At 41.8% G+C, this 27,163-nt stretch overlaps 1 protein-coding gene across 4 annotated transcripts in view; it reads left to right on the forward strand.

The window, feature by feature from the left end:
- chuk (component of inhibitor of nuclear factor kappa B kinase complex) overlaps positions 1 to 27,163 on the forward strand; it is a 94,710-nt gene that overhangs the window by 32,574 nt on the left and 34,973 nt on the right. For all 4 annotated transcript variants that reach the window (XM_072282697.1, XM_072282696.1, XM_072282698.1 and 1 more), the window contains 5 exons: positions 1,383 to 1,518; positions 5,170 to 5,361; positions 6,651 to 6,753; positions 15,131 to 15,254; positions 26,761 to 26,912. In XM_072282697.1, coding sequence (XP_072138798.1) covers positions 1,383 to 1,518; positions 5,170 to 5,361; positions 6,651 to 6,753; positions 15,131 to 15,254; positions 26,761 to 26,912 — 707 coding nt within the window. The remainder of the gene's footprint in view (positions 1 to 1,382; positions 1,519 to 5,169; positions 5,362 to 6,650; positions 6,754 to 15,130; positions 15,255 to 26,760; positions 26,913 to 27,163) is intronic.

Raw genomic sequence — 27,163 nt, forward strand, 5'->3', positions numbered from 1 at the left:
GATGTGAAGCTAGATTATAAACAAAACCTGCTTTGAGATTCCATTTCGAAGCTTAGAGAGGTCAGGTATACATCTAGTTAAGATCCTGACATCTAGTTAGGAAGTATATGGTCATGAACTTTGGTAGAAGAAATAAAAGGGGAGACTGTTTTCTAAATGGAGAGGAAAATTAAAAAATCTGAGGTGCAAAGGGACTTGAGAGGCCTCGTGCAAGATTCCCTAAAGATTAAATTGCAGGTTGTGTCAGTGGTGAGGAAGGGAAATGGGATGTTAGCATTCATTTTGAGAGGACTAGTGTATAAAAGCAATGATATAATGTTAAGGTTTTATAAAGCACTGGTGAGGCCTCACCTGGAGTATTGTGAGTAGTTTTGGGCCTCTTATCTAAGAGAGGATATGCTGGCATTGGAGAGAGTTCAAAGGAAGTTCAGAAAAATGATTCTGCAATTGAAAGGTTTGTCAGTAAGGAGCAGATGATAGCTTTGGGTCTCTACTTACTGGAATTCCGAAGAATGAGAGGTGAACTCATTGAAGCCTATCAAATGTTGAAAGGCCTTGATAGAGTGGATGTAGGGTGGTCATTTCCTATGGAGGGGTTTGTCAAAGACCAGAGGATACAGCCTCAAAATAGGGAGCTGTCCTTTTATAAATGAGATGATGAGAAGTTTCTTTAGCCAGAGAGTGGTGAATTTGTGGAACTCTTTGCCATAGGTGGCTATGGCCAAGTCATTGGGTATATTTAAGGCAGAGGTTGATAGATTCTTGATTAGTCAGGGGATGAAAGTATACGGGGAGAAGGCAGGAGATTGGGGCTGAGAGGGAAAATGTTGAAATGTGAAATGTTGGGGCAGACGCGATGGGCCAAATAGCCTAATTCTACTCTTGTATCATATGGTCTTGAAATGCATTAACAGAGTCCTCAGTGGGAATGATACCGAGTTATGACCTTTTTGTCCTGCAAATATAATGTAAAATGATACAGAAATAGATTCTGGACTGCTATCCAACAGTGTTAACACTTTATAAATTTGTAAGATGTCCAAGTGCTACAATTTTACCAGGTAAATCAATATAAGAGCCCAATATTGGATGTAAAAGCACAATGCATGAGTTCATTCTTATTATGAGTTTTGAAGCATTGTAATCGGTTCTACGTTAGAGAGCAGGTAACATGCTTCTTTTTAATATCTGGATGAATAACAGCTATTACATAATTACAATGTTAAAATGCTTCTAAATTGTGATTATAAAAATGCTGAAAACACTATCTGTGAAAGAAAAACTTAGTATTTCACATCCTTCACTCCTTATCAGAACTAAATTGAGATAATTGCATGTTGTGGTAGAATATTTGTGACTTGTTGGTTTTTATTTTTTTTTAGTTTAATGGTAAAACCATTGGAAACGTGGCTGCAAATGATGCTGGTTTGGGATCCAAAACAACGGGGTGGTGGTATAGACCCAACCACAAATCGACCAGCATGCTTCTTACTTCTGGATCAGATTTTAAGTCAGAAGGTTGGTGATACAGAGTCAATTCAGTAAGATATTGCAATGTGCTATAGTATTTTTTAATTAAATAAATTCTCTTCTGAAGAGAAACATGTATTTGAAAGACTATAAATTGAGGATTACAATTGAATCTGAATTAGTTAGTCAAGAAATTAAATTACGTGGTGCAAAAATTGAAGGGGATGTCAAGATATAGTGTTTCTCCAGAAGTGCTATGTTTTATTCTAAGTATTATTTATGTATTTCCCTAAAGCAGGGCTCCCAACCTGAAGTCCACTGACCCCCTTGCCAAATGGTATTGATCCATGGCATAATAAAGGTTGGAAAGCCCTGCTCTAGAGCATGAAGACTTCAGTAAACAGAATTTCATTTTGCATCATAGAATGTACCACAGAATACAATTTGGAGCATATTGAGGAAGAGTATTGGATTTGAAATATTTGCATTGTCTTATTATTTTTTTCTTAGTCACACAATCAGTAAATTAATCATAATTAGTTCCCAAGAAGTACATGTGGAATAAAAATTATTCAGAGAGATTGTGAACAGTATGTGCAGAATTTTCTTTTCTCTGACAATAATGTCCTAATCATATTGCTCTCCAACCCCCTTGATCAATGAGGAGTGCAGCTGGAGACGTGTGTGTGTAATACTTGATACAGCCAGCAATAATTAAGTTTTCTGAAGAAAAATTGTTTCTTTCACAACCTCATGGTATCCCAGAGTACTTGAATGCTAAAAAGCAAAAAAACTTGAAATACCAAAGAATGTTGGAGGCACAGAGTAAATGTGGGAGCATCTGAGAGAGAAACAACAGTTAGTAATTTTGGGCAATAACCTTTCATCAGATCTAGGATGTTGGGAAATGAGGTTTTAATACATGTACACAGAGAGGAATGAAGAGAAACAAAGTGATAGGGCAAACAGAGAGATTGAACGTGACAAGTGGGGTTGCTGGGTGATGAGGGTCACTAACTCACAGCTGATCCTGCACAGTGTGCCCCCTCGTACCAGACGTGATGCAGCCAGTGGAATACTATCCATGGTACATTGGAAGAAATTTACAAGTATCTTTGGTGACCTTCAAAATCTCCTCAAACTTCTAATGAAACATATCCGCTGTCATGCCTTCTTTGTAATTACATCGATATGTTGGGCCCAGGATAGATCTTCAGAGATGTTGACACCCTGGAACTTGAAATTGCTCGCCTTTTCCACTTCTTATCCCTCAATGAGGGCTGGTGTGTATTCCCTTGTTTTACCCTTCCTGAAGTCCACAATCAGTTCTTTGACCTTACTGACATTGAATGCAGGGTTGTTGCTGCGACACCACTCAACTAACTAATCTATCTCACTCCAGTGTGCCTTCACCATCTGAAATTCTGCCAATGATAGTTGTGTTGGCAGCAAATTTAAAAATGTGTTTGAGCTGTGCCTAGCCACATAGTTATGAGTATAAAGGGTAGAGCAGTGTGGGCTAAGCACATACCCTAGAGGTGCGCCAATGTTGATTATCAGCGAGGTGGAGATGTTATTTTCCAATCTGCACAGATTGTGGTCTTCCAATTAGGAAGCTGAGGATCCATTTGCAAAAGGAGGCATAGAAAGCTAGATTTTAGAGCTTTTAGATCAGATCTTTAGGAATGATTGTGTTAAACGCTAAGCTGTAGTCAATAAACAGCAGCCTGATGTAAGTATTAGTACTGTCGAGGTGATCCAAGGTCGAGTGAAGAGCCAGAGAGATCATATCCGCTATGTTTATTGAACAAGCCATGAAGGTGAAGTGCCCTGATCTTCTGTGAAATAGCATTACGGCATGTTTTAGGCCCTTGGAAAGCAGACAAGTTAATGCCTCATGAAAGACACTTATCAACCAGTAGCATCAGTGTAGATTTACTTTTTTGAACCTGTGACGTTTGAACTTTTCTTTCAACTAATCCATTGATATTGTTGCCACTGAGCGTTTACGTATTCATATCCCTTCTTTGTGATCTAAATTCAGCCCAAAAGTTAACTGTAAGAATTGTTACAATATTGAAGTAGTGTTTCACATTGAGTAATATGCTGGAATCATTATTTGCCTTAGAGTGTCCTCTTGTGGCTGATACAAATAATGCAGGTATGGAAAGAATTCCAATTTGGAACTTCTAGTAGACATCTACTGATGTCTAGTATAAGCCTACGGAGTCTCACAGCTGCCTAGACTATTCCTCTTCCCACCCTGTCTCTTGCAAAAATGCCACCCCCTTCTCGCAATTCCTCTGTCTCTGCCGCATCTGCTCTCAGGATGAGGCCTTTCATTCCAGGACGGAGATGTCTTCCTTTTTTTTAAAGAAAGGGGCTTTCCTTCCTCCACTATCAACTCTGCTCTCAAACGCATCTCTCCCATTTCACGCACGTCTGCTCTCACCCCTCCTCCCGCCATCCCACTAGGGATAGGGTTCCCCTTGTCCTCACCTACCACCCCACTAGCCTCCGGGGTCCAACATATAATTCTCCGTAACTTCTGCCACCTCCAACGGGATCCCACCACCAAGCACATCTTTCTCTCCCCCCCCCCCCTTCTGCTTTCCGCAGGGTTCGCTCCCCATGCAACTCTCTTGTCCATTCGTCCCCCCCCCCATCCCTACCACCGATCTCCCTCCTGGCACTTATCCTTGTAAGTGGAATAAGTGCTACACATGCCCTTACACTTCCTCCCTCACCACCATTCAAGGCCCCAGACAGTCCTTAAGGTGAGGCGACACTTCACCTGTGAGTCAGCTGGTGTGATATACTGCGTCTGGTGTTCCCGGTGCAGCCTTCTATAGGTGAGACCCGACGCAGACTGGGAGACCATTTCGCTGAACATCTACGCTCTGTCTGCCAGAGAATGCAGGATCTCCCAGTGGCCACACATTTTAATTCCATGTCCCATTCCCATTCTGATATGTCTATCCACAGCCTCCTCTACTGTCAAGATGAAGCCACACTCAGGTTGGAGGAACAACACCTTATATTCCATCTGGGTAGCCTCCAGCCTGATGGCATGAACATTGACTTCTCTAACTTCCGTTAATGCCCCTCCTTCCATTCTTACCCCACCCCTTATTTATTTATTATTTTCCCCTTTTTTTTCTCTCTCTGTCCCTCTCACAATAACTCCTTGCCTGCTCTCCATCTTCCTCTGGCGCTCCCCTCCCCCTTTCTTTCTCCCTAGGCCTTCCATCCCATGATCATCTCCCTTCTCCAGCCTTGTATCCCTTTTGCCAATCAACTTTCCAGCTCTTAGCTCTATCTCTCCCCCTCCTGTCTTCTCCTATCATTTCAGATCTCCCCATTCCCCTCCCACTTTCAAATCTCTTATCATCTCTTCTTTCAGTTAGTCCTGGTGAAGGGTCTCAGCCCGGAACATCGACTGTGCTTCTTCCTATGGATGCTTTCTGGCCTGCAGTTTTCTCCTTGTAGTTTTAATAGGAAAGTCACAGTGACACCTGAATCTCTGGCCCCAATTTTGGTCAAGTGTTTGCCAGTTTTTTCACTTTCTCCCAGTAATCCATTTATCATGTGGTAAAACAATCGAAAATAGACTGGCTAAATTTCTGGTAAGTGAATTGTAAGGAACTGTTGGAATTAATTGCAAAGAAAACTAAAAGTACCATTATATCTTTGTCACAGTTTGTTCATATATTAAATATGACTTCTGCCCGGGTTCATTCTTTTTTGATCAAACCTGATGAGAGCCTGCATTCTCTTCAAATGCGCATTGAAGCTGAAACAGGAATTGCTGCTGCAAATCAAGAGTTGCTTGTGGAAACTGGAATTTCCTTGGACCCTCGTAAGCCTGCCAATCAATGTGTGCCAGATGTGGTATGTATTATCCTTTATTATCTTTGTGCAAAAGTAGTTATTTTATTTGTCTTTGTTAATGGAGCTATAAAATAAGACGATGATTATTGATGCTGTGTAAAAACTCATGTAAAAAGCACTAACTAAATTTTTCAAATTTTTAAAATCTCAAAATCCCACCAAATTGCCCAGTTATCTGGGAAAGAAGACCATGCAGTGACTTAAGAAGTGGCATTAAATGATGCTCTTGTCAAAAATGCCTCGTATTGTCATTCCCTTTAAGAAGTTTGTCAGTTTGATTTATGTGGTTCAATGCCTCTAATAGAAGGGACAAAGAGATAAATTTCATTTGAGTATCCTAAGTGTTAGTACAAGATTCTGTGTTTACTCTTAAACAAAAAAGGTGAAGCAGTGTGCTTTTTTACTTTAATGGTCAAAATAAACTACAAATGCCAGATTATATGAAATTCTATCAATAAAACAATGTGTGTTTCTTCAGCAACACATACAAAATGCTGGAGGAACTCAGCAGGCCAAGCAGTTGAGTCGTGTGAGATGACACTTCACCTGTGAGTCTTTTGGGTCATCTATTGTATTCTGTGCTCCCGGTATGCCACTGAGATCTGATGCAATTTGGGAGACCGCTTCTTCGAGCACCTACGTTCCATCCACCAGAAAAAGCAGGATCTCCCAGTGGCCACCCTTTTTAATTCCACTTCTCACTCCCATTCCAATATATCAGTCCAGGCCTCCTCCACTGTCGCAATGAGGCCACACTCAAGTTGGGGGAACAACACCTGATATTCCACCTGGATAGCCTCCAACCTGATGGCATGAACATAGGTTTCTCAAACTTGCAATAATGCCCCCTCCCCCCCTTTCACCATTCTCCATTCACTTTTCCTCTCTCACCTCATCTCCTTGCTTGCCCATTACCTCCCTCTGGTGCTCCTTCCCCTTTTCTTTCTTCCATGGCCTTCTGTCCTCTCCTATCAGACTCCCCTTTCTCCAGTCCTGAATCTCTTTCACCAATCAACTTCCCAGCTCTTTACTTCACCCGTCTCTTGCACCCCCCCCCAGGTTTCAATCATCACCATGTGTTACTTCCTTCCCTCCCCCCGCTTCTAACTCTGACTCCATTTTTTTTCTCCAGTCCTGATAAAGGGTCTCAGCCCGAAACATTAACTGTATTCTTTTACAAAGATGCTGCCTGGCCTGTTGAGTTCCTCCAGCATTTTGTGAGAGTTGCTTGGATTTTCTCGTGATTGTGTGTGTGTGTGTGTTTCTTTATGTTTTTCTCATTCCTGCAGAGAGGATGGGACAGATACATGGTGTACCTCTTCGATAAAAGTAGTACCATCTACGAAGGGCCCTTTGTCGCTAGAAAATTGCCAGAGCATGTTAATTACGTTGGTAAGAATGATGTTTTGTGTGACATTTCAATCAAGCTTAAAATAAGATAGGTTAATAAAATTACAGTCTATTTAATATGCTAGTCATGAATCAAAATCAGATTTAATGTTACTGGCATATATCATGAAATTTGTTGTCTTTGTGGCAGCAGTAGAGTGCAAAAATATATTTTTTTTAAAGTAAAGTGGTATTATTCATGGGTTCAATGTCCACTCAGAAGTTGGATGGCAAAGGAAAAGAAGCTGATCCTGAATCATTGAGAGTGTGTCTTCAGGCTCCTGTAGCTCCTCCCTGATTGTAGCAATGAAAACAGGGCATGTCCTGTGTGATGGAAGTCTTGAATGATGGATGCTACCTTTTGGAGGCATCATCTCCAAGATGTCCTAGATACTACAGAGGCTAGTGTCCATGATAGAGCTGACTAAGTTTACAACTCTCTGCAGCTTATTTTAATCCTGTGCATCCCCCCCCCCGCCCCACCCCAGACAGTGATGCATCTCATTAGAATGCTCTCCACGGTACATCTGTAGAAATATGCTAGTGTCTTTGGAGATGTACCAAATCTTCTCAAACTCCTAAAGAAGTATAGCTGCTGCTGTTCTTTCTTTGTAGCTGCATCAATGTGTTGGGCCCAGGATAGATCCTCAGAGATATTAAGGGATGTCACAGTTTATGGCTTTTAATGTAATAATTGTACCATGCTGCAAATATTCTGACTGGCCTTGAGTAACTGTTGAATATCCAGAAATCAATTTAAACAACATGTTTTTTGCTATTTTTCATCCACTATTTGTGGATGAATAGTGGTGCTTCAAAGTTTTCTTCTTTTTAAACTATTCTGAACACTCCAAGCAACTCCGTGAAAAGGTTATTGAAAAACACAAATCAGGAGATGGATAGAAGAACATTTCCAAGTCAGTGAATGTCCCTTGGAGTACAGTTAAGTCAATCATCAAGAAATGGAAAGAATATGGGACAGCTGTAAATCTGTTTCGAGCAGGCCATCCTCAAAAACTGAGTGACTGTGCAAGAAGGGGCTATTGAGGGAGGCCACCAAGAAACCTGGAGGAATTACAGTCTTCACTGGCTGAGATGGGAGAGACTGCTCGTATAACAATTGCTGCCCAGGTGCTTCACCAGTCACACCTTTATGAGAGAGTGACAAAGAGAAAGTCACTGTTGGGGGCGGGGGGGGGGGGGGAACTCACAGCAAATCTCAGCTAGAGTTTGCCAGAAGGCACGTGGGAGACTCAGAAGTCAGCTGGAAGAAGGTTCTATGGTCTGATGAAACCAACATTCAGCTTTTTGTCAATCAGACTAAACGCTATGTTTGGCATAAGCCAAACACCACACATCCCTACTGTGAAGCATGGTGGTAGCTGTATCGTCCTCCATGGTGGAGGATGCTTCGCTACAGCAGGCCCTGGAAGGTTTGTGAAGGTAGAGGGTCAAATAAATGTAGCAAAGTACATCCTGGAGGAAAACCTGATGCAGTCTGTAAGAGAATTGCAACTTGGGAGATGATTGGTTTTCCAGCAAGTCTATGACCCCAAGCATAAAGCCAAAGCTGCACTGGGATGCCTTAAGAACAACAAAGTTGGTGTGCTGGAGTGGCCAAGTCAGAATCCAGAGCTCAATTCAATTGCGAGTGTGTGGCTAGACTTGAAAAGTTGTTCACGCATGATTCCCATGCAATCTGACAGAGCTTGAGCAGTTCTTTTTTAAGAAGAATGGGGAAAAATTGCAGTGTCAAGATGTGCAAAACCGATAGAGACTTACCTACACAGACTCAAGGCTGTAATTGCTGCCAAAGGTGCATCAACTAAATACTGACTTGAAGGGGGTGAATACTTATGCAATCAATTATTTTGTGTTTTATATTTGTAATTAATTTAGGTCACTTAGTGGAGATCTGTTTTCACTTTGACACAAAAGAGTCTATATCCGTTGATCACTGTCAAAAAAAGCCAAACTAAATCCACTGTGATTCAATATTCTAAAACAATAAAACATAAAATCTTCCAAGAGGAAGAATACTTTTTATAGGCACTGTAGAAGCTCTAATGCACACATTAAGGGTATGCTGCGCCAGTACTACAGATCCTTGTCTAATTCCAGTTTGTGTGTGTTGCTGTGGATTTCCTGCATCTACAGAATCTCTTTCATTTACGTAACTGTTGTGTGTTTTGGGAATCTAAATATAAACGACCAATTAGATGGATTACTCAACAATATAAAATCTAATGCAGAAATTTACAATAACAATATACAACATATCAATTTTCTGTGCATAACATAGAGCCATAGATTTTAAAAAGGAAGGATGAATTTAACATTTATTGTTGAGATGCTTGCCACCCGAGTTTTCGATTTAATTCAAAATATTCAGAATTTTTTTGGATTTCTTTTCATTGTTAAAATTAAGTTTACTGTGCCATTCAGATAGAAGTTAGGAGATGGTGGAAATAGGTTCCTGAAGGAGGAGAGGGTACCAAAGCAGAAGAGAGAGAGAGAGGCTGGGGTGAATCTTTTTCTTATTCTTTGCCGCCAATATGAGAGATAAGGTTAATGAGGTTAACAAAGTATTAGCCAGAGGAAGGCTATGGTAGTAAGCGTTTCTCTCCAGTTGGTCAGTTTTCTGGCAATGTTTCAATGTCACCAGATCATAATACAGTTTTAGATGTTGAATCCTATTAGCAAAAGAACAAATGTTCTGAAAGGTTCTATGGATTAGGATAATCCTGATTCAGGGAAAGCTTCAGAAGAGGAGCCAACAGGATGGAAGGAGCTTGGCCTTGATCACACAGGATCTGCAAAGACAAGCTGGTGACATTCTGTTAAGTGGAATATAAAAGACATATTTGGATGAGTTGAAGGGGACAGTCAGACTCTCCTGAAATATTGAGCTGGAGAACATTGGAATCTGAGACCTTAGAACTGACAAAGTGGCAAAATAAGCACACAACCAGGCAAGGGGGAGAAATGAGTGGCGTTAACCAGTGGCCAAAAAGTTCTATTCAACAGGTTCAAAGGAACATCTAAACAAGCCTGATGCATTTTGGAAACAAGTCCTGTGGACTGATGAAGTTAAAATAGAACTTTTTGGCCGCAATGAGCAAAGGTATGTTTGGAGAAGAAAGGGTACAGAATTTCATGAAAAGAACCCCTCTGCTACTGTTAAGCAGGGGGGTGAATCGATCATGCTTTAGGCTTGTGTTGCAGCCAGTGGCACGGGGAACATTTCACTGGTAGAGGAAAGAATGAAATCAATTAAATACCAGCAAATTCTGGAAGCAAACATCACACCGTCTGTAAAAAAGCCGAAGCTGAAAAGAGGATGGCTTCTACAACAGGATAATGAACCTAAACACACTTCAAAATCCACAATGGACTGTCTCAGGAGGCGCAAGCTGAAGGTTTTGCCATGGTCCTCACAGTCCCCTGACCTAAACATCATCGAGAATCTGTGGATTGACCTCAAAAGAGCAGTGCATGCAAGACGGCCCAAGAATCTCACAGAACTAGAATCCTTTTGCAAGGAAGGATGGGCGAAAATCCCCCAAACAGGAATTGAAAGACTCTTAGCTGACTACAGAAAGCGTTTACAAGCTTTGATACTTGTCAAAGGAGTGTTACTAAGCACTGACCATGCAGGATGCCCAAACTTTTGCTTCAGGCCCTTTTCCTTTTTTGTTATTTTGAAACTGTAAAAGATGGAAATAAAAAAAGTTTTCTTGCTTAAAATATTAAAGAAATGTGTCATCTTTAACTTTGTGCCTTTTGGAGATCAGTTCATCTTTTACTTGTTTAGCTATTCACAGTAACAAAAATTTTGACCGGGGTGCCCAAACTTATGTATGCCGCTGTATATTTTTAAGTTATTCTGTTGAACATCATTTTAAATGTTTCTGTTGCTGTTCTACATTATGTCCAACCATAGTGTTCATTATAATGTGCTATGTTATATGATGTAGGCAATCATGGGCTCATGATCACGGTTGTTCTTGATCAAATTCTTCTACAGAAGTGGTTTGCTATTGCCTCCTTCTGGGCAGTGTCTTTACAAGACAGATGACCCCAATGATTATCAATATTCTGCAGTGATTGTCTGCCTGGCACCAGTGGTTGCATAACCAGGACTTGTGATATGCACCAGTTGCTGCACCCTGTCCAAGAGTGAGCTAGCGGAGGGAAGGAGCTCCTTATACCTTCTTTTGTAGAGACTCTGCCACCCACTCCATGTTGTTAATCAGGTTATTTTTCATAATCTCAAGTTCTAATCTCCTACTCCTCCTCCCCCCCCACTTATTTTCTACATTTTTTTCCACTAGAAATAGTGGTTCCAACAAAACTGTCTTTATGAACATAAAAAGGGGGTAAAAGTGAAAATAACTTCCTTGAACAGTAAGCCTGAAGAGCAAAGAAATTGCTGAAAAATTAAACAGGTGTTTTGCATCAGTTTTTTTAAAACAATAGACAACATTACAATACTAAAAATATAAAGGGGAAGAATACCATAACTATAATAAACCAACAGTATTAGGCAAACTTGGAGGGTATAAAGCTGTATTGGAATCCTAAACAAAACTTGCATCTTTAAGGCAAAAATAAAAAGGCACCTTTAGTCAGAAAAAAGAATGCATACGTAAGGTTTAAGTTGTTGAAATCAAGCAGGACCCATCAGGAATATAAAGAAGGCAGGAAAGAAATTTATTCTCTGTAACTTCCGCCATCTCCAACAGAATCCCACCACTAAGCACATCTTTCCCTCCCACCCACCCGCTTTCCACAGGGATCACTCCCTACGCGATTCCCTTGTCCATTCGTCCCCACCGATCTCTCTCCTGGCGCTTATCCTTGTAAGCGGAACAAGTGCTACACATGCCCTTACACTTCCTCCCTCACCACTATTCAGGGCCCCAGACAGTCCTTCCAGGTGAGGCGACACTTCACCTATGAGTCGGCTGGAGTGATATACTGCATCCGGTGCTCCCGATGTGGCCTTCTATATATTGGCGAGACCTGACGCGGACTGACAGATCGTTTCACTGAACACCTACGCTCTGTCTGCCAGAGAAAGCAGGATCTCTCAGTGGCTACACATTTTAATTCCACGTCCCATTCCCATTCTGATATGTCTATCCACGGCCTCCTCTACTGTAAAGATGAAGCCACACTCAGGTTGGAGGAACAACACCTTATATTCTGTCTGGGTAGCCTCCAACCTGATGGCATGAACATTGACTTCTCAAACTTCCGAAAATGCCCCACCTCCTCCTCGTACCCCATCAGTTATTTATTTATATACACACATTCTTTTTCTCTCTCTCCTTTTTCTCCCTCTGTCCCTCTCACTATACCCCTTGCCCATCCTCTGGGCTTTTTCCCCCCTCCCCCTTTTCTTTCTCCCTAGGCCTCCTGTCCCCATGATCCTCTCATATCCCTTTTGCCAATCAACTGTCCAGCTCTTGGCTCCATCCCTCCCCCTCCTGTCTTCTTCCATCATTTTGGATCTCCCCCTCCCCCTCCCACTTTCAAATCTCTTACTAGCTCTTCTTTCAGCTAGTCCTGACGAAGGATCTCAGCAAAAACATCGACTGTACCTCTTCCTAGAGATGCTGCCTGGCCTGCTGTGTTCACCAGCAACTTTTATGTGTGTTGCAGGAAAGAAATTAAACAAGGAATCAAGAAGACCATGGGATGCATGAAACTTGGCGAGTAGAAATAAGGAAAATTACAGGGCACTTCATACGTATATTTGAAAAATAAAAGGGTGGATAAAGGAGAGGGTAAGACCACTCAAAAATAAAGGAGAGTATTTATGCCTGGAGCCAGCAGAAATGGGTGAGGTACTAAATTGGTATATGCCAAGGAAAAGATATGGAGGAAAGCGAGATCACTGTGGGGTATTGCTGATATTCTAGGGCCCATTGTTATCAAAAAGGAGGTGGTGGCTGGGTCTCTTGAAGAATATTAAGGTGGATAAATCCACAGGCATGATATGATCTATCTCAGGTTACTGAAAGAAATGGGAGATTTTTGTATCCTTTTTACCCAGAAGTGAGATCCCAGAGGACTGGAGAATAGCCAGTGGTGTGGCTTTATTGAAGAAAAGCAATAAGGACAATCCAGCAAATTATAGACCAGTGAGCCTTATATCCATGGCCGGGAGATTATTGGAGATGATTCATCCGGACAGGATTTACTTTCATTTGGGAAAATCGTGAGTTTGTTAGGGATAGTCTGCCTGACTTTGCAAGGCAAACCATGATTTATGAACTTGATTGCGTTGTTTGAGGTGATGGGAATGATTGATGAGGGTAGGATAGTGGATGCTGACCATGTGGAACTTAATAGGGCATTTGACAAGGTCTTTCAGGGTTGGGCAATCGAGAAGATTAGGACACATAGGATCCATGGTGATTTGGTAAATTGGATTAAAAACTTGCTTCACCGTAGAATACGGAGGGTAGTGGTGGAAGGGTGTTTCTCTGACTGGAGGTCTATGAGCAGTAGTGTCCCACAGAGATCACTGCTGGGACCTCTGTGATATGATGTGAATGAAAATGTAGATGGGCTGATGAGAACGTTTGCTGATGACATAAAAATTGGTGGAGTTGTGGAGAGTCAAGAGTTTCTCAAAGGATATCGATCATTTGGATTGTTGGGCACAGAAATGGCAGGTGGAGTTTAATCTGAATGAGTGAGCTATTTTATGTACTTTGGAGATCACTGAAAGGGGAAAGTAAACAGTGAATAGAAGGACCCTTTAAGTGCATTGATACACAGAGGGATCTTGTGTGCAAATTAATAACTCACAGAAAATGACAACGCACATGAAGAAGGTGTACAGCATCTTTCTTTCATTAATTCGGGGCATTGAGAAATGGAATTGCTTTATCCACAGGTACCGAGGTACAGTGGAAAACCTTGCTGTCCATGCAGATCTAATCATGACACAATGCATTGAAGTAGTACAAGGTAAAATAATAAGATGCAGAAAAAGTGCAACAGCTGTGGAGAAAGTGCAGTGCCCATGGGCAGTGAGGTGCAATATCATAATAAGGTAGATTTTGAAGGAATGCAAAATCCATAGGAAACAAAATTAAATTAGTCCCGGGACTGCAGATTTAAGAGATTTCAGAGATTACAGTGTATTTAAGACTTTAACCATCTGGGCAAAGTAATGTGCAAGAGAAAAAAATACAGTGGCGAGCTAAACTAACAACTCAGATATCAATGTTCAAATTACCATACCATATCTCCAAAGTACAAATAAGGAGCTTGTAAAGAGGTGTAACAAGATTTATCCTGCATAGTTTGAGAAGGTTTTGGCTAAAAGAGTCACGTTTGCTTATAGGCATATTTGAAACAAATAGAAAAAAATCTGTATTGAGAGCGAGAAATGTTTAAAAATGCTTAAATTGCAGTTGAATAGTAAGAAAAAAAGTGGGTAATGAGGTTTTCATTTTGTAGCCCTTAGAATCTTAAAAGTAATCCTATTTACTAGGTGCAGTGTGGAATAGGTCCTTCTGGCCCTTCGAGCTGCACCACTCAGAAACTCCCGATTTAACACTAGACTAATTACTGGACAATTTACAATGACCAATTATCCTATCAACCAGTACATCTTTGGACTGTGGGAGGAAACCGGAGCGCCTGGTGGAAACTCACGTGGTCACGTGGAGAACATACAAACTTCTTAAAGACAGAAGTGGGAATATGTTAATGTAACTAAATTGATTGTGTTATATACATTTCCATACCTAATACTGTGGCCACTGAGTGTACAGTATGTTCTTGGTCTTCTGCTCCTGTAACCCATCCACTTCAAGGTTCAACATAGGCACTCAGAGATGCAACGTGTGGCTATTTGAGTTACTGTCGCTTTCCTGTCAGTTTGAAGCAGTCTGACCATTCTCTGACCTCTCTCATTAGCAAGCCATTTTCGCCCACAGAACTGCCCACTCACTGGATGTGTTTTGTTTTTCTTACTATTCCCTGTAAACTCTAGAGACTGTTGTATGTGAAAATTCCAGAAGATTAGCAGGTTCTGAGATATCAAACCACCAGCAATCATTCCACTGTTAAAGTCACGTAGATCATATTTCTACACCATTCTGATGTTTGGTCTGAACAACTATTGCACCTCTTGACCATGTCTGTAAGGTTGTATGCATTGATTTGCTGCACGTGTTTGGCTGATTAGATATTTGCATTAACAGGTGTACCTAATAAAGTGGTCACTGAGTTAAATTAATGAACCTAAATGACAAATAAGGGTTTTTGAACTAATTTTAATTTCTTGAAGGTTTGCTGTCAAAATTGAAATTTGGAAATGCTACATTTTAACTGCATTGTAATTAATGTTTTATAGTGCGTGATGCTAAGATAATGTTGCCCAATGTACAACTGAGGAAGGTGTGGGGTGAAGCAGTGAATTATGTCTGTGGATTGAAGGACGACTACAGCAGATTGTTCCAGGGCCAAAGAGCTGCAATGTAAGTCATTACTGGACCAGTGACCCAACATCATACAGCTGTAGACAATCAGATGAAGAAAATCCTGAATGTATATTCACTTCTTTGTGTACTTATAAGATTTAAAGTTTAAGGTCAAAATCACAAGGAAGATCCAAGGAGGGTTAATTAGAAGTGATGAAATACAGTACAGGAAAATAAATTCAGAGGAATGAAAATAAAAGAAGAAAAAGAAAATTAAGGGAAAAAACTATTTATTCTTAAAACTTGCCAAGAGTACTTATAATTATAGAATCTTGGCCTCTAAATATTAACCTCTTTATCAGATGAAAGTGATTGTTAAAAAGAAACATGCATTGATAATTACTAGGCTTTACTTCATGTGAAGCTTTTAATGGGAAATTAACAGTTAATTTCAGCGATTCTGAGAAAATCATGGCGGGTTAATTGTGAAAGTGTGTTTCTATTAGTACAAGGGTCTAGGAATAAAAGCACGTCTTTTAAAAAAGAGATGAGGAGGATTTGTTTTAGCCAGAGGGTGGTGAATCAATAGAATTCACTGCACCGATGGCTGTGGAGGTCTAGGCTTGAGGTATATTTAAAGCAGAGGTTCATAGGTTCTTGATCAGTAAGGACATCAAAGGTTACTGGGAGAGGTAGGTGAATAAATCAGAATTGCCAATTGGCTTTCCTCCTTCCTTCCTAGGACACCAGAGTCATGTTCTAACTTTAAGTAGAATTGTATAAAATGTCTTGAAGTAATAAGTTCTTTCATAATTGTCACAATTGCTGGAACTTTTCAGCAAGTGGAACTTCCACATTATATATTTTTGTGTAGATGATGCATAATTATGAAGATTTAAAAAACAAATATTAAATATTATATTTATAAATGAAACATTTCTATAATTGCAAAAAACTACAGTATATTGTGAACCGGGGCTATAGAAATGAGTTAAAATGTACTGTTTCATTGAGTTAATACGTTAACCTGCAGGATTTGAAATTTCATAAGGTGGTACTGCTTCACATGTACTTTGGGAATTGTGAAGATATGAAAATTAAGAAATGACCTAGTGCTTTTCTGGCATATACGACAAATAAATTCTTTTTCGGCTTCCAACCGGGTACAAGTATTGATTTTAACTGATGTTTCGATAACAAACTCTGACATCTTCATCAGGGATCATTCCTTGGCATGTCTAGTCCGGTGATATATATATATAGCCTGTCGTCTGTCCCTCCTGGTTGGGTAGTCCTCATCCAATCAGGTTTCTGCTGTCCCACCTTGTTCATAATCGAATTCCAGTGCTTACTCTACTTTTACTCTGTTGGGATAGTTTGTTGTATTTCCTGACCCGCCTCGTGGTGTTCTTTCATGAAACTAGTTCACCTTGGGCAGCGGTGGACCTGTTGAAGTCAATAGGAGACAGGAGGGCTGACAGTTCCTGGTGAAGAGTCCTATGCGCTGGAAAAGCACTAGATCGTTTTTCACCTAACTCTATGGGGAGGGATTTCACTGCAATATTCGTCACTTTGAATCATTACATAAAGTTTAGCCTTCCTTCTGAGATGGCAGGCCAAGGACATCATCCATAAGTTTGTGAGCTTGCATCCTGCAGTGGTTTCTCTGGTGGCTATACAGGTTGTGTACCAAGCTAGCCAAACATTGACTAGGAAGTGTATCCATCACATTAGATCCACTCTGAACATCAACGCAGACAGACAACTGTCTCTTCGCCTGGAATTGTTAACCCTCTTGTCTCCTGTAGATTGGGAGTACATCGACAGGTCCATCACTGCTCTAGGTGGACTAGTTTTGTGAAGAAACACTGTGAGGCAGTTCAGGAAATATACAAACTATCCCAACAGAGTAAAAGTAGAGGATAAGAATTTTAACAAAGATGAAGGTCTTGCTGTAAGTAAGTACTGGAATTTGATTATAAACAAGGTGGAACAGCGGAAACCTGATTGGGTGAGGACTGATCAATCAGGAGGGACAAATGACGGGGTTATATATACCACCGGACTAGACATACCCAGGCATCATGCCTGATGAAGATGGCAGAGTTTGTTATCAAACACTGGTTGAAATCGATACCCATATCCGGCTGGAAGCCCAAGAAGAGTTTATATGAAAATACTTCCCCTTGTACTTCCTGTTTTCACTATGCCTTGTAGGATGATAATTTTACTTCCTTGGAGAACTCCTATTTTTCTGAGTGATACAGAGATGATAATCAAAATTTTATTGAGAATGGAAGAGTATTATTAATGTGTTTATTTGAAATAAATTTATTTCCTACAAATCGTCTTATTCTTCTCAATAATAGAATATTCCCTTCTGCCCAGTGAGTTAAAGTACTTTCAGACAGGGAGCTAATATGAGATAAGAACATGATTGTTGCAGTCAACATCCTGTTTTTCCTACAGCATGTGTCAAGTATGCTATTTCCTGACAGGCATGATTCCATTTCCAGACTGGATGTGTTTAGACTTGATGGCTTTTTAGATAAGTGAGATGGCAATATTTTCTTACTTAAAAATAGCCTAATAATATCAAGCCTTTGGCATATTTAGGGAATATTAATATTACCCATTAATAATTTATTATTTAGTTTTTTATTTATTATTTATCACTTATTATTACTACCTCACAATAATTAGCTATGTAAATATAGCTTGTTTTGTTTCAAAACTGGTTTTGCTTTCTGAGTAATAAATCATTTTCATTAATGTGTATGAGACTTCAAATATATATTGACAACTGTTAAAGTACATTTGCTGATGAATATTTTGGTAAAAATTAAATTTAGTTAGCTTTACAGTTGCATTTATGAGTCTAGAACTTAATCAGCATCCAAGAAATGGTCCTCATCACTAAATTGATGGGCATAAAGATCTAGTAATCTGTGTAAAATACCTGAGGCAAGGCTGACATAACTTGGATCTCTGGAACCCAGCAACTGTGATAGCATCAGTCTGACTGAACTGCCTGTCACATTAAAGAGTTCTCTTAGGTAGCCCCATGAAACAAAACAAAATCTACCTTTCTCAAAAGGAAGCAATGGAGATTTGAGCAATTATGGATGATTACGGTAGAAGCTGAAATACCATAAACTTAATATGAAGGAAACTATATAGAGGTGTAACTTAAATGAGTGGAAGCCAAGGACTTTGTAGTACAGGCTGTGAGTTAAACGTTCTGCTCCAGTTAGCAGCTCCCTTTGGAGTAGTTGTACCGCACGAGTGGCAGCAAACAAAACCATCAAGACGTTGCTGAACCACTGACAACAATTTTGCGATTTCGCCAGTAAATCTCACACGTCTGGGGTATGTAAGAAGAGCTACCCTTTAATCAGGAGGGCAATCGAGATTTTGAAGGCAGAGTTTCGCGACAGTTTTGCTGAGTTCAGGAGTGACCAATCGGCAAGAGGGATTTATTAGAAAGGGCCAATAAGAATAATTCATGTGCAAGTGGAGTGGCCATTCTTTTGAGTGTGCCAGTGTTTAGAGTGGCTTTGGCTCATCAGGCTAAGGCAAGGTCAGGTTTGGGTGAGGTAAATTATCTTGTAAGTTGCCCTCTCTCTCTATCCTTATTTGTTCAATCCTCATCTGTTAGGGTTTAGTAGATTAGTAAGAATGACTCCAGTGGCAGTGTTTTGTACTCTGTGTGGGATGTGGAAAGTCTGTGAGATCTCCAGTCTCCCAGATAAACACATCTGCACCAGGTGCACTGCGTTGCAGTTCCTGAGAGAACGTAATGAGGAACTGGAGCTGCAGCTCGATGTTCCTTGACTTATAAGGGATCATGAGGAGGTGATAGACGGCAGCTACAAGGAGGTAGTCACCCCTAGTTTGCAGGAGACAGGTAGCTGGGTGACTGTCAGGAGAAGGAGGAGAAATGCACAGACAGTACAGAGTACACCTGTGGCCATTCCCCTCAATAATAAGTATACAACTTTAGATAGTATTGAGGAGGACAACTACCAGGGGGTGGGTGTCTAGCACTGAGTCTGGTGCTGTGGCTTAGAAGAGCAGAAAGGTAAAGAGGGTTCTGTGTTAACTGGAGATTCCTTAATCAGAGGAACAAATGAGGTTCTGTGGGCTGAAAGAAGGTTATAGCTGGGAGCTTAATGTCCAAGGATACATAATTTATCAAAAGGACAGACAGGAAATGGTGTAAAGACAGTAAGGTAGAAGGGCTGAAATGTGTGTACCTCAATGCAAGAAGCATCAGGAACAAAGGTGATGAACTGAGACAAAAACAACAGGAATTCTGCAGATGCTGGAAATTCAAGCAACACACATCAAAGTTGCTGGTGAATGCAGCAGGCCAGGCGTTTTTGCAAGAGACAGGGTGAGAAGAGGAATAGTCCAGATAGCTGTGAGAGTCAGTAGGCTTATAGTAGACATCAGTGGATAAGCTGTCTCCAGAGGCAGAGACAGAAAGATCTAGAAAGGGGAGGGAGGTGTCGGAAATGGACCAGGTAAACTTGAGGGCAGGGTGAAAGTTGGAGGCAAAGTTAATAAAGTCAACGAGTTCTGCATGCGTGCAGGAAGCAGCGCCAATGCAGTCGTCAATGTAGCGAAGGAAAATCCCCTTCTCGCAATTCCTCCGTCTCCGCCGCATCTGCTCTCAGGATGAGGCTTTTCATTCTAGGACAAGGCAGATGTCTTCATTTTTTAAAGAAAGGGGCTTCCCTTCCTCCACTATCAACTCTGCTCTTAAACACATCTCCCCCATTTCACGTACATCTGCTCTCACTCCATCCTCCCGCCACCCCACTAGGAATAGGGTTCCCCTGGTCCTCACCTACCACCCCACCAGCCTCCGGGTCCAACATATTATTCTCTGTAACTTCCGCCACCTCCAACGGGATCCCACCACTAAGCACATCTTTCCCTCCCCCCCCCCTCTCTGCATTCCGCAGGGATTGCTCCCTACACAACTCCCTTGTCCATTCGTTCCCCCCATCCCTCCCCACTGATCTCCCTCCTGGCACTTATCCGTGTAAGCGGAACAAGTGCTACACTGCCCTTACACTTCCTCCCTTACCACCATTCAGGGCCCCAAACAGTCCTTCCAGGTGAGGCAACACTTCACCTGTGAGTCGACTGGGGTGATATACTGCGTCCAGTGCTCCCGATGTGGCCTTTTATATATTGGCGAGACCCGACGCAGACTGGGAGACCGCTTTGCTGAACATCTACGCTCTGTCCGCCAGAGAAAGCAGGATCTCCCAGTGGCCACACATTTTAATTCCACATCCCATTCCCATTCTGACATGTCTATTCACGGCCTCCTCTACTGTAAAGATGAAGCCACACTCAGGTTGGAGGAACAACACCTTATATTCCGTCTGGATAGCCTCCAACCTGATGGCATGAACATTGACTTCTCTAACTTCCACTAATGCCCCACCTCCCCCTCGTACCCCATCTGTTACTTATTTTTATGCACACATTCTTTCTCTCACTCTCCTTTTTCTCCCTCTGTTCCTCTGAATATACCTCTTGCCCATCCTCTGGGTCCCCCCCCCCCCCTTGTCTTTCTTCCCGGACCTCCTGTCCCATGATCCTCTCGTATCCCCTTTTGCCTATCACCTGTCCAGCTCTTGGCTCCATCCCTCCCCCTGCTGTCTTCTATCATTTTGGATCTTCCCCTCCCCCTCCAACTTTCAAATCCCTTACTCACTCTTCCTTCAGTTAGTCCTGACGAAGGGTCTCGGCCTGAAACGTCGACTGCACCTCTTCCTACAGATGCTGCCTGGCCTGCTGCGTTCACCAGCAACTTTGATGTGTGTTGATGAACTGAGAGCTTGGATACATACATGGAATTATGATGTAGTGGCCATTACAGAGACTTGGCTGGCACCAGGGCAGGAATGGATTCTCAATATTCCTGGATTTCAGTGCTTTAAAAGGGATAGAGAGGGCGGAAAAAGGGGAGGAGGGGTGGCATTACTGGTCAGGGATACTATTACAGCTACAGAAAGGGTGGGTAATGTAGCAGGATCCTCCTATGAGTCAATATGGGTGGAAGTCAGGAACAGGAAGGGAGCAGTTAGTCTACTGGAGGTATTCTATAGGCCCCCTGGTAGCAGCAGAGATACCGAGCAGCAGATTGGGAGGCAGATTTTGGAAAGGTGCAAAAATAACAGGGTTGTTATCATGGGTGATTTTAACTTCCCTAATATTGATTGGCACCTGATTAGTTCCAAGGGTTGAGATGGGGCAGAATTTGTTAAGTGTGTCCAGGATGGATTCCTGTCACAGTATGTGGACAGGCCGACCAGGGGGAATGCCATACTAGATCTAGTACTAGGTAATGAACCGGGTCAGGTCACAGATCTCTCAGTGGGTGAGCATCTGGGGGACAGTGACCACCACTCCCTGGCCTTTATAATTATCATGGAAAAGGATAGAATCAAAGAGGACAGGAAAATTTTTAATTGGGGAAGGGCAAATTATGAGGCTATAAGGCTAGAACTTGCGGGTGTGAATTGGGATGATGGTTTTACAGGGAAATGTACTATGGGCATGTGGTCGATGTTTAGAGATCTCTTGCGGGATGTAAGGGATAAATTTGTCCCGGTGAGGAAGATAAAGAATGGTAGGGTGAAGGAACCATGGGTGACAAGTGAGGTGGAAAATCTAGTCTGGTGGAAGAAGGCAGCATACATGAGGTTTAGGAAGCAGGGATCAGATGAGTCTATTGAGGAATATAGGGAAGCAAGAAAGGAGCTTAAGAAGGGGCTGAGAAGAGCAAGAAGCGGGCAGGAGAAGGCCTTGGCGAGTAGGGTAAAGGAAAACCCCAAGGCATTCTTCAATTATGTGATATAAAAAGGCTGACAGGAGTGAAGGTAGGACCGATTAGAGATAAGGGTGGGAAGATGTGCCTGGAGGCTGTGGAAGTGAGCGAGGTCCTCAATGAATACTTCTCTTTGATATTCACCAATAAGAGGGAACTTGATGATGGTGAGGACAATATGAGTGAGGTTGACGTTCTGGAGCATGTTGATATTAAGGGAGAGGAGGTGTTGGAGTTGTTAAAATACATTAGGACAAATAAGTCCCTGAGGCCTGACGGAATACTCCCCAGGCTGCTCCACGAGGCGAGAGAAGAGATTGCTGAGCCTCTGGCTAGGATCTTTATGTCCTCGTCCACGGGAATGGTACCGGAGGATTGGAGGGAGGCGATTGTTGTTCCCTTGTTCAAAAAAGGTAGTAGGGATAGTCTGGGTAATTATAGAACAGTGAGCCTTACATCTGTGGTGGGAAAGCTGTTGGAAAGGATTCTTAGAGATAGGATCTATGGGCATTTAGAGAATCATGGTCTGATCAGGGACAGTCAGCATGGCTTTGTGAAGGGCAGATCGTGTCTAACAAGCCTGATAGAGTTCTTTGAGGAGGTGACCAGGCATATAGATGAGGGTAGTGCAGTGGATGTGATCCATATGGATTTTAGTAAGGCATTTGACAAGGTTCCAAACGGAAGGGTTATTCAGAAAGTTAGAAGGCATGGGATCCAGGGAAGTTTGGCCAGGTGGATTCAGAATTGGCTTGCCTGCAGAAGGCAGAGAGTGGTGGTGGAGGGAGTACATTCAGATTGGAGGATTGTGACTAGTGGTGTCCCACAAGGATCTGTTCTGGGACCTCTACTTTTTGTGATTTTTATTAACGACCTGGATGTGGGGGTAGAAGGGTGGGTTGGCAAGTTTGCAGATGACACAAAAGTTGGTGGTGTTGTAGATAGTGTAGAGGATTGTCAAAGGTTGCAGAGAGACATTGATACGATGCAGGAGTGGGCTGAGAAGTGGCAGATGGAGTTCAACCTGGAGAAGTGTGAGGTGGTACACTTTGGAAGGACAAACTCCAAGGCAGAGTACAAAGTAAATGGCAGGATACTTGGTAGTGTGGAGGAGCAGAGGGATCTCGGTAAACATGTCCACAGATCCCTGAAAGTTGCCTCACAGGTGGATAGGGTAGTTAAGAAAGCTTATGGGGTGTTAGCTTTCATAAGTCGAGGGATAGAGTTTAAGAGTTGCGATGTAATGGTGCAGCTCCATAAAACTCTGGTTAGGCCACACTTGGAGTACTGTGTGTAGTTCTGGTCATCTCACCAGGGCTTTACTCTTTGGAGAGAAGGAGGATGAGAGGAGACATGATAGAGGTGTACAAGATAATAAGAGGAATAGATAGAGTGGATAGCCAGCGCCTCTTCCCCAGGGCACCACTGCTCAATACAAGAGGACATGGCTTTAAGGTAAGGGGTGGGAAGTTCAAGGGGGATATTAGAGGAAGGTTTTTTACTCAGAGAGTGGTTGGTGCGTGGAATGTACTGCCTGAGTCAGTGGTGGAGGTAGATACACTAGTGAAGTTTAAGAGACTACTAGACAGGTATATGGAGGAATCTAAGGTGGGGGCTTATATGGGAGGCAGGGTTTGAAGGTCGGCACAACATTGTGGGCTGAAGGGCCTGTACTGTGCTGTACTATTCTATGTTCTATGTAGGAAGGCAGAGGGGGTGCTGTTGGTCTGTTGGTAAGTAATGAAATCAAGTCATTAGAAAGAAGTGACAGTGTCGGAAAATGTTGAATCATTATGGATTGAGCTAAGGAACTGCAAGGGTAAAAAGACCCTGATGGAAGTTATATACAGAACCCCAAACAGTAGTAAGGATATGGTCTACAAATTACAACAGGAGATTAAAAAAGCATACCAAAAGGGCAATGTTACATTAGATTGGGGGATTTCAATATGCAGGTAGATTGGGAAAATCAGGTTTGTGCTGGATTCCAGGAGGGAGAATTTCTGAGTGCCTACGAGATGGCTTTTTAGAGCAGCTCACGGTTGAGTCCACTAGGAGATCAGCCATTCTGGATTGGGTGTTGTGCAAAGAACCAGAATTGGTTAGGGTTCTTGGGGAAAGTGATCATAATGTGATCAAATTCATCCTGAAATTTGTGAAGGAGAAGCTGAAGTCAGATATATCAGTATTACAGTGGAGTAAAGGGAATTACTGAGGCATGAGGGAGGAGTTGGCTAGAATCAATTGGAAAAGGACACTGGCAGGGATAGTGGCAGAGCAGCAATAGCTGAAATTTCTGGAAGCAATTTGGAAGGCACAGGACATTTACATCCCAAAGAGGAGGAAGTATTCTAAAGGCAAGATGACACAACCGTGGCTAACAAGAAAAGTCAAAGCCAACAAAGATGCGGAAGAGAGGGCATATAATAGAGCAAAAACTAGTGGGAAGTTAGAGGATTGAGAAGCTTTTAAATACCAAAAGAGGCAGCTTAAAAGGTCATTAAGAATGTAAAGATGGGGTATGAAAGTAATCTTGCCAATGATATTAAAGAGAATACCAAAAGTTTCTTCATATACATAATGTGTAAAAGAGAGGTCAGTGTGGATATCAGTCTGCTTCAAAATGATGCTAGAGAGATAGTAATGGGGGACAAGGAAATAGCAGACGAACTGAACAGGTGTTTGGCATCATTCTTCACTGAGGAAATCACTAGCAGTATGGTGGAAGTTCCAGGTGTCAGGGGTCAAGAGCTGTGTGAAGTTCCCATTACTAGGAAAAAGGTTCTATGAAATGTCTGAAGGTAGATCAGTCACTTGGACCAGACATATGATGTGCTCCCCAGGGTTCTGAAAGAGGTGGCTAAAGAGATCGTGAAGACTTTAGTAATGATCGTTCAAAAAGCACTAGGTTCTGGAATAGTTCTGGTAGAATGGAAAATTGCAATAGTAACTCCTCAAGAAGGAAGAGAGGCAGAAGAAAGGAAATTATAGGCTAGTTAGTCTGAATTCAGCATTTGGGAAGATGTTGGAGTTGATTGTTAAGGATGTGGTTTCAGGGTGCTTGGAAGCATATGATAAAATAGGCCGTGGTCAGCATGGTTTCTTCAAGGGGAAACCTCGCCCGACGTAATGTTGGAGGTCTTTGAAGAAATAACAAATAGGATAGACAAAGGAGAATCAGTTGATGGTGTGTACTTGGATTTTCAGAAGGCCTTTGACCAGGTGCCACTCATGAGGCTGCTTAACAAGCTACGAGCCCGTGGTATTACAAGAAAGATTCTAGCATGGACGAAGCAAATGGCTAGTTGGCAGGAGGCAAGGAGTGGGAATAAAGGGAGCCTTTTCTGGATGGCCGCCGGTGACTAGGGGTGTTCCACAGGGGTCTGTGTTGGAACTGATTCTTTTTACGTGGTATGTCAAAGATTTGGATGATGGAATTGATGGCTTGGTTGTAAAGTTTGCAGATGATATGAAAATGTGTGGAGGGCCAGGTAGTTTTGAGGAAGTAGAGAGGCTACAGAAGGACTTAGATTATGAGAATAGGCAAAGGAGTGCCAGATGGAATAGAAGGTCGGGAGGTGTACGGTCATGTACTTTGGTAGAAGAAATTAAAGCATTGAATATTTTTTAAATGGAAAGAAAATACAAAAATCTGAAGAGCAAAGGGACTTGGGTCTTGGAATCTAATGGTTAATTTGCAGGTTGAGTCTGTGGTGAGGAAGGCAAGTGTTTCCTGTGGTGGGAGAGTCTAAGGCCAGAGGACATGGCCTCAGAATAGAGGGGCGTCCTTTTAGAATGGACATGAGGAGGAACTTCTCTCACCAGATAGTGGAAAATATGTGGGATTTGTTGGCACAGGCAGCCGTGGAAGCCAAATCTGTATACACAATTAAGGCAGCGTTTGATAGATTCTTGATGTCAGAGCATGAAGAGATACAGGGGAGAGGCAGGAGATTGGGGCTAAGAGGAAAATGGAGTCAGCCATGATGAAGGGGTGGTGCAGACTCAATGGCCCAAATGGTTTAATTCTGCTCCTATATCTTACCGTTTTATGGTGTTGCGTGCAGAAATACCAAGCTGCTGCCATACTCAGGAAAAGGTAGATGTTTTTTATCACTGCTGCAAATTCTTTACTTCAGATATACCACTTTGTGATTTATTTCATACAAATTCATGGGATTAGTATTTTGAAGTCATTGAGTATGGAAACAAGCCCTACGGTCCGGGGAGTCTGTCAAGACCATCATTCACCCATTTAAACCAATCCTACATTAATATCATTTTTAAAAATTTCACACATTCTGTTAAACTCCCCTCAGATTTTACACACTCATCTACACAGTAGGGGCAGTTTGCAGTGGGCAGTTAACCTACCAACTCACATGCCTTTGAGATATGGGGGAAACAGGAGCACCCATTAGAAACCCACTTGGTCGCAGAACACATGAACTCCACACATACAGCACCCAAGATGTGGTTTGAACTGGCTTTCTGGCACTGAGAGGCACTGGCTCAACTAGCTGTGTTACTGTGTTATTGGTATGTTTACAGCTACTGATTTATGTTGAAAGGTTGTTGGCCAATCACCTCAATGTCAATATTTTTTTGTTGTAGCAATGAACACTGTTTAAATAGAAACTTCTGTTTTTAATTTGTAAATCCAATTTTTTTCAGATGAATTTCATTTTGATTACAATTATGATTTATTTGCAGGTTGAGTCTGCTTCGTTACAACAATAACCTTACAAAAATGAAAACAACAATGTTTTCTAATTCTCAGCAGTTGAAGGCTAGGTTGGATTTCTTTCAGTCCAGCATTAAGCTTGATCTGGAAAAATACAGCGAGCAAATGGCATATGGGATATGTAGGTATTATTAATTTTTTTTCTGAATGTGTTAAGATCTTATGTTTATTGATAGATTTTTTGGTAATTACATTACAAACAATCCTGTGTTCTTTTACTCCGTGATATTCTGTGGTAATCTTATAGGTTGTGTTTAATTGTATGACTGATCTGACTGGTCTTTGGTTTGATGCAACTGCAGATAGAAACAGAAATTTCATGAATTTGTACAGTTAGTACTCAGATATGTTTAGTTGGAATGCTTGTTGATT

The sequence above is a fragment of the Mobula birostris genome, chromosome 18, assembly GCF_030028105.1.
Source record: "Mobula birostris isolate sMobBir1 chromosome 18, sMobBir1.hap1, whole genome shotgun sequence".
Classification (NCBI taxonomy): Eukaryota; Metazoa; Chordata; class Chondrichthyes; order Myliobatiformes; family Myliobatidae; genus Mobula; species Mobula birostris.